The following is a 13,289-nucleotide window of genomic DNA, read 5'->3' as shown; positions in this document are numbered from 1 at the left end:
ATATGATCGTACTTTTCACAGTAAGTGTAGGTGTGGAACAGAATCAAATACTGTTAGGAAATCAAGAAACACAATCTACCTGTTGCCTTGATCCAACGCTTTCAGCAAGTTATGTGAGAAAAGTGAGAGTTGGATTACATATCATCTATATTTTTGAAAACCATGCTGGTTGATTCGAGAAGGTAGTTCCGTTCGAGATACCTCATTATGTTTGAGCTCAAAATATTTTCTAAGAATCTACAACAAATTGATGTCATGGCTACTGGATGGTAGTTTTGTCACTCCTACAACCCTTCTGGTAGACGGGTGTGATCTGTAACTTTTTCCAAAAACTAGGTAAGGTTTTCTGGATAGATTACAGTGAGAAGAGAGGATAACTCAGCCACAAATTCAATATAGAATCTGACTGTGATTCCATCGGGGTCTGGAGCTTTGTTTAATGATTTCAACTGTTTCTCAACACAACTGACACTAATACCTATTTCGTTCATTTTTTCAGTGTACGAGGATTGAATTGGGGCAGTTCTCCTGGGTTTTTATTTGCAAAGGAACATTTGAAAATCGAGTTCAGAATTTCAGCTTTTACTTTGCTACCCTCAATTTCAGTTCCTGTCTCACTTGCTAGGGACTGGACACTAACTTTTTTGCCACTAACAGCCCTTACATACGACCAGAATTTATTTGGATTTTGTGAAATGTCATTTGACAATATTCTGCTACAGTAGTCATTGAAGGCTTCATGCATTGCTCTCTTGACAGCCAAACATGTTTCATCCAGCGTCTCTCAATCTATAATCCTACACTTTGTTTTACACCTATTATGCAGTAATCTCTGTTCCTTTAGAAGTTTTCTTTACAGTGACTGTATACCACGGAGGTTCCATCCCATTATGAACTGTTCTACTAGGAACCTATCTACTCAGTGCGTGGTCAACTGTTCTTTTCAAGTAGAGGAAGAGCACCTCTACATGCTCCTGACCTGTGCTGAAAGTTTCAAGTTCCTCACTGAGATAAGATATTACTGATTTCTACTTAGTTAACTGAACGCATAATAAGAGGGAAACATTCCATGCAGGAAAATATATCTAAAAACAAAAATGATGTGACTTACCATACGAAAGCACTGGCAGGTCGATAGACACACAAACAAACACAATCATACACACAAAATTCTAGCTTTCGCAACCAACGGTTGCTTCATCAGGAAAGAGGGAAAGACGAAAGGATGTGGGTTTTAAGGGAGAGGGTAAGGAGTCATTCCAATCCCGGGAGCGGAAAGACTTACCTTAGGAGGAAAAAAGAACAGGTATACACTTGCACACACACCCATATCCAACCACACATACACAGACACAAGCAGACATTTGTAAAGGCAAAGAGATTCGGCAGAGACGTCAGTCGAGGCAGAAGTACAGAGGCAAAGATGTTGTTGAAAGACAGGTGAGCTATGAGCAGCGGCAACTTGAAATTAGCAGAGGTTGAGGCCTGGCGGATAACGAGAAGAGAGGATATACTGAAGGGCAAGTTCCCATCTCCGGAGTTCTGCCAACGCAGAAAATCTTTTTGGTTTCAATGCCTTTCGCGTTTTTGGGTTCTCCATAGTTGACTCTGTCAATATTGTCTCTGACGCTATTCCTTATGCTCAACTGGATTCCTTGTCGACTACATTTTCGTCCCTTTTTTCTCCCCGTTTAGGCTGTGCGAACGACTTTGAAGCTCATATCATGCTCAAACCCACGGCTCGGCCTAAGTTTTTTCAGGCTCTGCCCATTCCTGTGGCCCTTCGAGATCGGGTAAAACGGGAGTTGGATCGTCTCACTGCGTCAGGGGTCTTACTTCCTGTCACTTCCAGTGAGTGGTCCTCCCCTGTTGTTGTAGTTGCTAAGGCCAATGGTGATATTTGTCTCTGTGGCGATTTCAAAGCCACTGTAAATGCTCAATGCCTCATTGACACTTACCCTATGCCCCGTCCTGAAGAACTGTTCACTAAACTCGCTGGAGGACAGTATTTTTCTAAAATTGACCTGTCAGAAGCTTATCATCAACTTCCTCTCGATGCTGCTTCCTGGCAGTTTCTTGTCCTTAACATGCCTTTCGGCCTCTATCAATACCAACGCTTGCCATTCGGGGTTGCTAGTGCCCCTGCTCTCTTTCAGCGATTCTTGGAACAATTATTGCTCCCTGTCCCTGGGTGTATCAATTACATGGACGACATTGTTGTCACTGCCTCCACCACTGACGAACATCTTCAAAATCTCTGCACACTTTTTAATGTCTTACAGACTGCCAGTCTTAAATGCAATCTTCAGAAATCACAATTTTTTCAGGCATCTATAACGTACTTTGGGTTCCAACTCTCTCGCGATGGTATTCAACTGTTTCAACACACTGTCGCTGTGATCGATGCCCTTCCTCGCCCTACATCTGTTAAGGAACTGCAGGCCTTCTTGGGGAAAGTAGCATACTATCACAAGTTTTTACCATCTGCGGCGTCGGTGGCTCAGCCGTTGCATCCCCTGTTGCATAAAAACGTGCCTTTTCACTGGTCCGCGTCATGTGACGCGGCTTTCCAGAAATTAAAGACTATGCCTGGCTACTTATTGACCTGGCCAACATCTTGTTCTTGCCACAGATGCCTCTCAATACGGGGTTGGTGCAGTCCTTGCACACCATTTTTCTGACGGTTCAGAACAACCCATCGCTTATGCCTCCAAAACGCTCACGGATGCCCAACAAAGGTATTCCCAAATTGAGAAAGAAGCTTTGGCCATTATTTATGCTCTTCATAAGTTTGGTGTTTTTCTCTATGGCTCAAAATTTCATCTTGTTACGGATCACAAACCACTTGTTTCCTTGTTCCATCCATCAACGTCACTTCCCAACAAGGCTGCACACCGCCTCCAGCGTTGGGCTCTTTACTTGTCCCGTTTCAATTATGAGATTCATTTCTGGCCAATGGCTCAACATGCGAATGCTGATGCTTTGTCTCGCCTTCCCATGGGTCCTGATCAGGCATTCAATAGGGACGAACTTTTGTGTTTCCACCTGGATGTTGCCGAGCAGCGGGTTGTGGACGGGTTCCCCATCACTGGGGACAGGCTGGCAGCTGCTACGGGTTCTGACCCTACCCTCTCCCGGGTTTTACACCGTATTCAGGAGGGTTGGCCAGATCGCCCGTCCGCTAAGACTTCTGATCCGTTGCGGAACTACTACACTTTGCGCTACCGCCTTACGGCTAGGGATGGTATTATCCTCCTCTCCACTGACAATGCTTCACCGCGTGTAGTGGTACCTGCATCTATGCGTGTTGCGGTCTTGCGCCTCCTTCACCAGGGGCACTGGGGTGTGTCTCGCACAAAATCTCTGGCGCACCGTCATGTGTACTGGCCTGGCGCTGACTCTGAAATTGCACACATGGTGGCTGCCTGCGGCCCTTGTGCGTCACAGGCCGCTGCCCCGAAGTCATCTTTGTCACCGTGGCCTTCACCTGAGAAGCCCTGGGAGTGCATTCATGCTGACTTTGTGGGACCTTTTTTAGGTACTTATTGGCTCCTTGTAATTGACGCCTACCCTAACTTTCCTTTCATTGTCCGTTGCACGTCACCTACCACCGCGGCAATCACTAGTGCTCTCACCCGCATTTTTTCTTTGGAAGGCCTCCCCTCTACTCTTGTTACTGATAATGGTCCGCAATTTGCCTCTTCCGACTTTGCAGATTTTTGTGCTCGTCACGGCGTTACTCATGTCACGGCCCCGCCGTTCCATCCACAATCCAACGGTGAGGCTGAACGGCTGGTCCGCACATTTAAGGCTCAGATGCGGAAACTTCTGACTTCTTCTGCTGATGATGATGCGCTTCTCCAGTTCCTGGCGTCTTACCGTTTCACCCCCATGGGCGATCACAGCCTGGCTGAGCTCTTACATGGTGACAGCCCCGCACGCTACTTCATCTTCTGCGGCCTCCCTCCTCATGGCCGCGGGTGCCTTCCCTTGGCCGGTTCACCGCCGCCGACCTCGTCTGGGTACGCGGATATGGCAGGCGGCCAAAAAGGAGCCCGGGCCGCATCTTACGACACCGTGGTAGACGCCTGTATGAAATCCAGATGGACACGGGTGTTGCAGTGCGTCATTCGGACCAGCTTCGGCCTCGGGTGCCAGCAACGCCTGTTCCGAATGCTGCCACACCACTTTTGGCTCTACCTGATGCCCGGGATCTTGGCATCTCTCAATACTCACAACGCAGCCCTCTCACCGTCATCGCGATGCCAGCACCAGAACGGACGCCACCAGGAGACGTGCCCATGCAGGAACCGGAGGATCATCCTCTGTCAGAGTACATCTACTCGCCTCCTCCTTCAATGGATGCCGACACATCACCCACGTCTCCTGTCATCTCGACCCGTTATCATCGGGGACACTTCCGTCCGTACGGGAAGCCTCCTCCTCGAGACTTTACATTAGCCATCTCCAGGACACCTCCATCAAGACCAGTGCAACAATTTCAAAGGGGGGAAAAATGTTGTGACTCGCCGATTATTCAAAGTGCTGCCGCGCAATTACACGCGTCCTCTACGTGCGGCGCTGTCTGCCAGCCATGCAGCAGCTGCGCCACCTAAGCGGCCAGCCGAGCAGCGGCCGCTAGACTGAGACTCAGTGTTGAATCGAATGCCGACTTGTACACAGGTCAACTTACTCAGTGACTTATATGTGTTGTTGTGTTGTTCCTAAATATATGTGTTAAACTTGAAGTTCTAACACTTCTCTTTGGCAGTAATCTTTTATACAATTCTATTCTACTAGAATGATCCTGCAGTTAATGAGGTCCCAAATGTTTCATTGTATCCTCAATTGACTGCTCTCTTTCTTGATTTTAGTTTCAATATTACATTTCTCCCCCCCCCCCCCCCCCCCTCTACCCCTCTCCACCCTCACTCCATCATTTTCTATGCCGATCACTTCTGCTTTGCAGTCAATATTAGAGGCGAAACTGGTGACAGAAGACATGCAGAAAATGCAAGTCTTTATGTCTGTCAGTTTCAATATTTTACAATAAAATACGAGCCTAAAGTATGCTTTGTGAGAAAAAGCTATCAGAAACATAATAGTATGTAAAATAACTACCTCTATGTTATTTATATGAAATCAAATAACAACACCAAAACATTTGATGATGAGCACTGTAAACAGAAATTGTAAATGGAAACCACTGAAATTGTAAGGTACCAAAAATGTTGTCTTACACTTGGGACTAAGAGAACTATGTCTACTCTAAGTGACGTTAAAAGGGCAATATCACAGCCCTTGACAATTTGGTACCTCAAAGATTTCCAGTTCTTTGCCCACATTCTCTGCCAACTGAGAACATGAAGGGTGGATTTCACTTCATGGTCTTCTTTCCTGCATTTAGCTTCCAAACATCAACTCTCACATATAATTTCAAATCAACAGTACAGGATGTCAACAGCATAGAAACAAAACCAAATACACACAATTATAATGTTGTTTCCAGACTTAGGCCTGTAAGTTCAATATTATATTCTCTTACTTTTTTGTTCTTTTCGAGGGTTTTGAATGGATTTAAGAACACTAGAAACACACGATTCTATGCCTTTAGCAAACTCAAGTGGTCCACTTTTAACTAAATTTGAGTTTTCTTTTACACTGAATAAGATGCTGCACATTGTTCCCAATTTATTTCTTGGGTTGGTAATAAAATATTTAACCAATGGTGGTCCAAAATTTCTATACAGTTATTTTCTAGTTTCTGTTTTTAGGACTTTTCCAATTTAGGAACACAATAAGGATCTGTTGAACCACATGCTGAAAACTATAAATTTCTACATCAATTCTTTAAGTCTGAAGACAACATAACCATACCATTAAACAGAGACTCACATTACACAGGACTGAAAGAATATGCACATAAAAACACACATCACTAAAAATAAAAATAAAATTATATTTATACACAGGTACTACTCAGGACAGTAAAATGTTATCATAAATGAATCAACCAAAAAGAAGACATCAGGGGTAACATGAGAAACTAAAAAGGTTTTCAGCTAGTGAAGGAGGCAAGTTGAAAGTATATTTTACAACAACAAGCATTTTTGGTTACATTCAAAACATTAGTGGTACATTCAAAACATAAATAAATAATGAAGCTAGTTGTTTATCTCACCATTTTTTCAAGTTGTGTGAAAATTGCACAAAAGTAGGGAACACCATTTGTGCCGTAACAAAGAGCAGAACAGCATTAAATGAAATATAAAATAATCCATTCACTGTTCAATAAAAGATATTAGATATTTATGGCAACTGAGTTTAAATTCACACTAACCACAAAAGCAAATCAGAGTAGTTAGAAACAGGATAAGTTTAAGGAAGAAAAGTTGAAGTACAAGATGGAGGAAAGGAAACATGAACAAGCTTTAATATCTGGTAGAGTGAGATGTACCCTCTGTCATACTCTTCATAGTGGTTTGCAGAGTGTGGATGAACATGTAGATAGCATCATCAAGAACGCAATCAACGTGTATCTGAAACTTGAGCTTCTCCTAGTGTGTAGTGTCACAAACGTTTTGACATTATTATACATACTTCTGCCACTGGGGCAATCATAGGTAATGACTAATTTGGCAGTAATATGCAGTGCTAGATTTGTTAAAAGAAAAAAAATAGACTTCTTAACATGTATTTATGGTAAGTAGCACTCTATCATTTCCTATATTTCTAAGTTCCTACCGAGAGTTTCCATAGTTTGATTTAGACTTCTGAAAAAGTTATAACACTTTTCTGAGCTTTTTAACAGTGTGAATACAACATTTGTATCTTACCGCTTCAACTAGAGCAAAAGTTCTATTGTATCACATCTCAAAATCTTTGGGTCTAATTTTTTTCGTCATCAGCGGTATACTGTCACAAATCAAGCCTTGGTTATGTGTATTGTTAGATTTTGTTTATTTTTATTTATGTGGGGTGTATGAGCAATGCAGCTGACTGGGATTCACCTGCTGCAAGTCATAGACTGACCGCTGCTGTGTTCACTGCCTGGGTCAAAGGTGCTGAAAGGATGTGCTCATTGATGCTATGGAGACACTGTTCTGTGTTTTATTTTAATGACAATTATTGTCAGTTTCTTCTTGTTTTGTTTATAAGAAAGGAATGAGGACATCATTAGATCTTTTGAAGAGTACACTACATAAATCACAAAATGTTATTTCTGTATTAGCAAAAGATTGGACTACATTGTATGATAGAGATGAAAAAGAAACCGTGATTAAATTCTTTCTGTGTTAGATTCCTGAACCTGCTGATCTTTGAGAGAGAGAGAGAGAGAGAGAGAGAGAGAGAGAGTGAGAGAGAGAGAGAGAGAGAGGGGGGGGGGGGCGGATGGGATTTAATTGTATCTCCCCATGCAGCTGTAGCATTTTGGCATGTCGTACATTGGTCAGATCATCAGTAGCTTGGAGGACTCGTATGTAGGGCATAAGCAACACACACACACACACACACACACACACACACACACACACACACACACACACTTAATAATAGTCAAGAAAATTTGCAACCGCAAAATATTGCCTCGGTACAGGTCATAGAATCTAATATACAACACAGATATTTCAATATGCATATCCAGTTACTGGAATAGTGTTATTAAGAAAGCTGTTGAGAGACAGAAGTTTTTGCTTAAATTCTTATAATTTACACCAGATGATGTACAAAATAAACTCCAAATTACTGTAACAACATAGTGCACAAAGCACACATTCATTTTCTAATTACAACAATCATACCCCAAACTATAAAAAATTAAAATATTGAAGACCAGAATCAAAGTTTAGCTGCTACAAAATTATGTCACAGGTAACAATTATTTAATTCACTTCTTAAACATAACAATTTAATTTAAAAAAGACAACAAATAACATTTTTAAGTACAATATTCAAGTTTAGGTGCTGCAAAGATGCATAACAATCATCTATGTTTCAACATTCTTATAAAAAATACAACATAAAAAGGAAGACCTGATTGTAGATCATGGGTGGGCTATGTAAAATAAATGACAAAAATCAGCAGCTGTAAAAGGCAGATTTTTTTCCAACTACAACCAATTCCTCCATTTTACAACAGCATAAATGAATGCAGCTCTTTTTCCCCAAATTTGCTGCTTCAGATTATTAGTGTCATAATGAAGTCTTTTAAGAATTAGAGGCACAAACAGATTAATAAATACAAACAAAAGCAGGAATATTCAATTTGCTCGAGGCTACCAAATGAAAGAAGAAAGGGGGCTAGGGAGGAAAAAACAAGATCACGTAAGAAAGAAATAAACTGCTGATTGTTTGCATCATTCCTAGACTCAAAACCCTAAGCAAAAGAAACAGTGATGATAGCATTGATTTAAAATCATGTCAGAAAAGACGACAGCTAATTCTAGGTGATCCTCCATAAAGCCATGGTCTCACGTTGTCAAACCCCTGCAGGATTGTTTGAGGGACAATGATTTGACATTGATTGTTAAGTCAAAAAAGCAATGCATCTTTGACTGAAGAAACAATCAAAAATATATTCTTTTAATGGAATATTTACATTGCAGTGTACTGATCTGAGAAACATACTGAAAAGAAACATGACTATGTTGAGAAATTTTCATTTTGTATTTTCTTATATTTGTAACCGCAGTACATGAAAAAAGTGACACTCGACATTTGAGTTAACTGAAAGATGAAAGATTAGGGTTTCATGCCCTGCCGATCATTGTCCCCAAACGGGGACAGCCCGCAAACAGAATTCTACCAACCAGCTTGGACTGAAAACATAACACACAAGAATCGTGCCCGTGAGTGTAGATGACACTCGGAATATCACGCAACACGGATACCCGAGGATGGTGTCTGTCAGAGCAGATTGCAGATGAAGCACGAAGGCAGAGGGAACAAATTACAGACCTGCTCCATCTGACGGTCAGTCTCAAGTAGCACTTTGTAAAAGCAACAACTAATGTCACCGAAATATGCGAGGAAGACAATGATGTCCGACTGTGCAAAGGACAACTCAGGAATTTCAGCAAACTTCTGGAAAAACCTGAAGAATTAAATTGACAGAAACCTGTTCTGGATTGGTAACTTACAAAATAAAACATTTTCAATCTCTGGACTAGTCACACACAAGAAAGATAATAGGCCTTTAAAAAAGAGGATACCATACAGTGTAAAGCTGAAACATGTAAATTAGTCTGGCCAATATGCTCTACACCTGAGCAAAAGTATCAATGAAGTGGTGCACCTTTTAGGAACTGTTAAAAAAGTGTCATTTTACATCAATGAACACAGCAATGACAACCTGATCCTAGGAGAAAAGAGCCGATACACACTATTTATTTAAGAATGAACACTTCACCTCAACTTTTCACAGCACGGGACCATCAAAAATTGAAACAATAGAGCAACACAGAGGACACTACCACACAGCTGGGGGAGGGCACAGAGAGAGAGAGAGAGAGTTTAATGACCTACTTACTCACTTTTTACTGGCAACAAGATAAGAGTGCAGGTGGTGTCATATCAAAATTGTAGAGAACATGCACGAGAAAAAGTTTTAACAATAGCAAATTAACGTACTTGCTAGTGCTTATTTTTTGTTTTAAATATCTCTCTCAAACTGATCAGGTATTGGAAAAAGAAAGATAAATATTTTGAATTAAGACTTAAAACAGGATGGAAACGGGTACCATATTGGCCTGAATATAAGATACACCATTTCTACAAAAAATCTCCCATAAAAACTGGGACTTTTATGAATCATAGAAACCTCAACTGTAGTGCTTTTTCTTAAGTTTGAAATGAAACAAAAATATCACTACAGTTTGTAAATCAATTGTTGTGTATGAGGTAGCAATGCAAACATTCTCTTTGTTGCTATCCCATTTAGGTAGTGACTACAGAGGGATCCAGAAAAATGTAGACATTCTCTGATAGTTATTACCTTTGGAACAAAGTGTTATATGGCTGCAATTTTGAGTAGTAGTATAAACCACTGTTTTCCCAACAGATCTTGTCGTGTGGGTTTCCAGCAGATGACAATGCAGCACTGGATGAAGTACAACTATTGTTTGAGCAATGCAAGGCTGTACTGAAACAACAATTTATTGTATTTGGTATAAATTTTAATCCGACAATGCTGTTTAAAATGTGCACAAGGAAAGGTCCTCCGAACAAGAACATCAACCTCCAGGTTCCAGCACTGCTGTATTGCAACATTTTTCTAGATCATCTCAAAAATCTATGAAGCAGGATGTATGGGGAAGTGGGGTAAGCTGATCAAGTGCATGATAAATTCTGAAGACTGCAAAGTGGAAAGTGTACATTCCAAGATTGTTTCACACTATGAATGAGGACAACTCGAATCGAAGGATGGAGCACTTCGAGTGGTCTGAAGGCATGCTTCACGAAGATGAATGGTTTGCAGGGAAGGTTATCTGGCCTAATGAGGCACAATTCAACCTGAATGGTAATGTAAACTGTCATAGCTGCGTGTATTGGGCTGCTGAAAATCCTCATGTTCACATGGACAAACATGTTACTTCACTTGGTGATAATGTGTGGTGTGGTCCGTCATAGTATTGTTTCTCTGACCCATTCTTCTTTGAAGGTACATAACTGGTGAGGTGTATCATATACTGCAAACATTGATTTTATTAGCCATCCAAGTGGTGTTTGGAAACAAAAGATTTTTACCTACAAGACTGTACTCCGCCTCACCACCACAGAGATATCAGATTCTACTTAGATGAAAATATACCTGGACGACAGATAAGACGAAGAGGAACTGTCAAGTGCCCACCAAGTTCATGGGACCTTACAATTCTCGACTTCTACCAATGGGGGACCTCGACAAACAAAGTTTACCAACAGAACCCAGCTACACTGAATGAGATATGAGAAACCATCAAGACATCCTGTGCAGCTACCACACTGGCAACATTGACAGCTGTACTTCAGTCAACAATTCAGCAACATTGATGTTGCTTGGCTGCTAACAGGTGTCACTTTGAACACACAAAATGATCTTCCTCCCATGCAAGAATTTTGACACTATGCCATTTTGTTCCATCAATATTGACTATCAAAGAGAGTCTACATTTTTCTGGACCCCTCTGTGTTCCCATTCTCACAGTTTCACTATTTTAGACAGTGGAACAGGCACAGTTTTTCTCTAACTAAAGAATATAATTTATTCTTCACCAATGAAGCACAACATTGAGAGAAAATTTTGGAATTCGGTACAGTTATGTTGCAAATTTCAAACTCACAGTTATTCATCTAACAGATGTGCTTTTTAAAGGTACGGTTCAAGAAATGCTGCACATGCAATGCCCGGGATTGTAGCGACGCCACTGTACTTTGGGAGGAGAGTGACAAAAATACTGACAGTGGCAAAACAATGAATGTTAGTGAAGTTAAGAGTGTCTTACATGAAAACTGCAACTGAAAGCTTTGTTTTTGTGTGTAATTTATCTATAGTGTACTACAAAAAAACTGGTTAAGGGTAAATCACATTTTGAAAAGCTTTTGTAAATGGGCAACTTGACAAATTATTTTTAATTAAGTTTCTCTCTTTTTCGAAATTAAAGGTGCAACTTATATTCAGGCCAATTCGATGTGTATATAATTTATGATAACTATGAACAGACTTTGAAATTTGCCTACATCACACCAGGTATACTTAACTTATTTCACTGCCCCACACAGATGCTCATGTCCGGTGGAAGTCTCCTCTAGTTCCCCCACTTTTGGCCAGAAGCATTATTTCAGATATCAAAATGTCATGACTCACAGCTTTGCACATATCGTACACTGTTAAGGCAGACACCGATACAGCAGCGAGAACTTCCATCTCCATGCCCGTCTGCCCTCTACACTTTGCCGTGCCAGTTATAATCACACAGTTGAGAGCAGAGTAAAGTTCAATGTCCACAGCCACAGAGGATAAAGATATGTTATGACACAGAGGGATAAGGCTGGACGTCTGCTTGGACCCCACAATTCCCGCCAGGCGAGCAACGCTAAGTACCTTCAGGCCATTTTCTCGTATGAGTTTCATCAGTTCGGGTCCCACAAAAACCTTTGCTCGTGCTGTAGCAGTCCGTTCTGTCACCAGCTTCGAACCCACGTTGACCATTTTCGCCCTGCCAGACCGGTCAACATGAGTCCGACTTTCGGACTGTGCTCCCAAACTGCAGAAACGGCAAGAGAAGACAGAGGGCTGTGCTCTGTGTGTTTGTTTTGTTAGGAGTCCTGCATTGCACATAATGCTTGGGGCACAGGGAAGCAAAAGAAACTGTTTTCTAGATTCAGTCACTACACTCAAATTACGTGACAACAACTGAGACATCTGTGTATCCGACACAAACAGGGGCGAAATATTGGTATCTGAGAAGAAGTACTTTTGAAAATCTTGTTTCTGAAGGTTTAACAACTTCCGACTTTGTGCCTTCACGACATCACTACAGCCATCAAGTTCAGGGCCACCTGGAACAAAAATACAAACTGTAACAAACAACTCTTCATAATCTGAAAATAAGTTAACTACAAAAGAATTTTTAAGCATTCGTGTTGAAACACCCCCGATTAATTCCTTTACTGGATTTTGGGTAATTTACCGAAGACACCAAACAGTTAATTATTGTGATATATGACCATGTGCTTAATGGATGAAAGGCTATTGGTTGTTCTGCTGTGGTTTCAGGAGTACTTCAACCGAATGCGGCTGTTCTGGGACGGAATAGCTAATGATTGAACGTTTGTCTATTGTTAAGAATCACAAAGGTTGTGATGTACAACTGATGTATATTTCCTACTAACACACAAATTCTGAGGCAGTTGCTACCTTTGCCTTACACGTCTAATTGTGGTTATCTCTTTTTATTGATTGCTGATTTTCAGTACTTTGTCACACGCAATGCTGATGGTTAACATTCACAACAATCCTCACTGCAATCCATGGTTGTTGCTGGCCGACACGGTTGACGTGAAACACGTAATTCGGCACTTGTCACTTTCTGTCTCTTATCACTTGCGAATCGGCATTAGTGAGAGTCAACCCCACGACGATCAGGGGGACGTGCTCACTCGTCATACTCCAGTGAATTTTACCGTTTACAACTCACTCGACCACCATTCTTCCCCATCTTTCCTGCTCTACTGCTCACTTGACACTCTACCATACTACTGCGCACTCAGCACTAGTCTCACTGCCTACTGCAGCGCTCGACAATCTA

At 41.3% G+C, this 13,289-nt stretch overlaps 1 protein-coding gene across 1 annotated transcript in view; it reads right to left on the bottom strand.

The window, feature by feature from the left end:
- LOC124620364 (molybdenum cofactor biosynthesis protein 1-like) overlaps positions 1 to 12,190 on the bottom strand; it is a 113,837-nt gene extending 101,647 nt beyond the window's left edge. The window contains exon 1 of the mRNA XM_047147034.1: positions 12,083 to 12,190. Coding sequence (XP_047002990.1) covers positions 12,083 to 12,190 — 108 coding nt within the window. The remainder of the gene's footprint in view (positions 1 to 12,082) is intronic.
- Between the last annotated feature and the right edge of the window lie 1,099 nt (positions 12,191 to 13,289).

Source organism: Schistocerca americana, chromosome 6 (genome assembly GCF_021461395.2).
Source record: "Schistocerca americana isolate TAMUIC-IGC-003095 chromosome 6, iqSchAmer2.1, whole genome shotgun sequence".
NCBI classification, from domain to species: Eukaryota; Metazoa; Arthropoda; class Insecta; order Orthoptera; family Acrididae; genus Schistocerca; species Schistocerca americana.
This window is presented reverse-complemented; position numbering and strand designations above follow the sequence as displayed.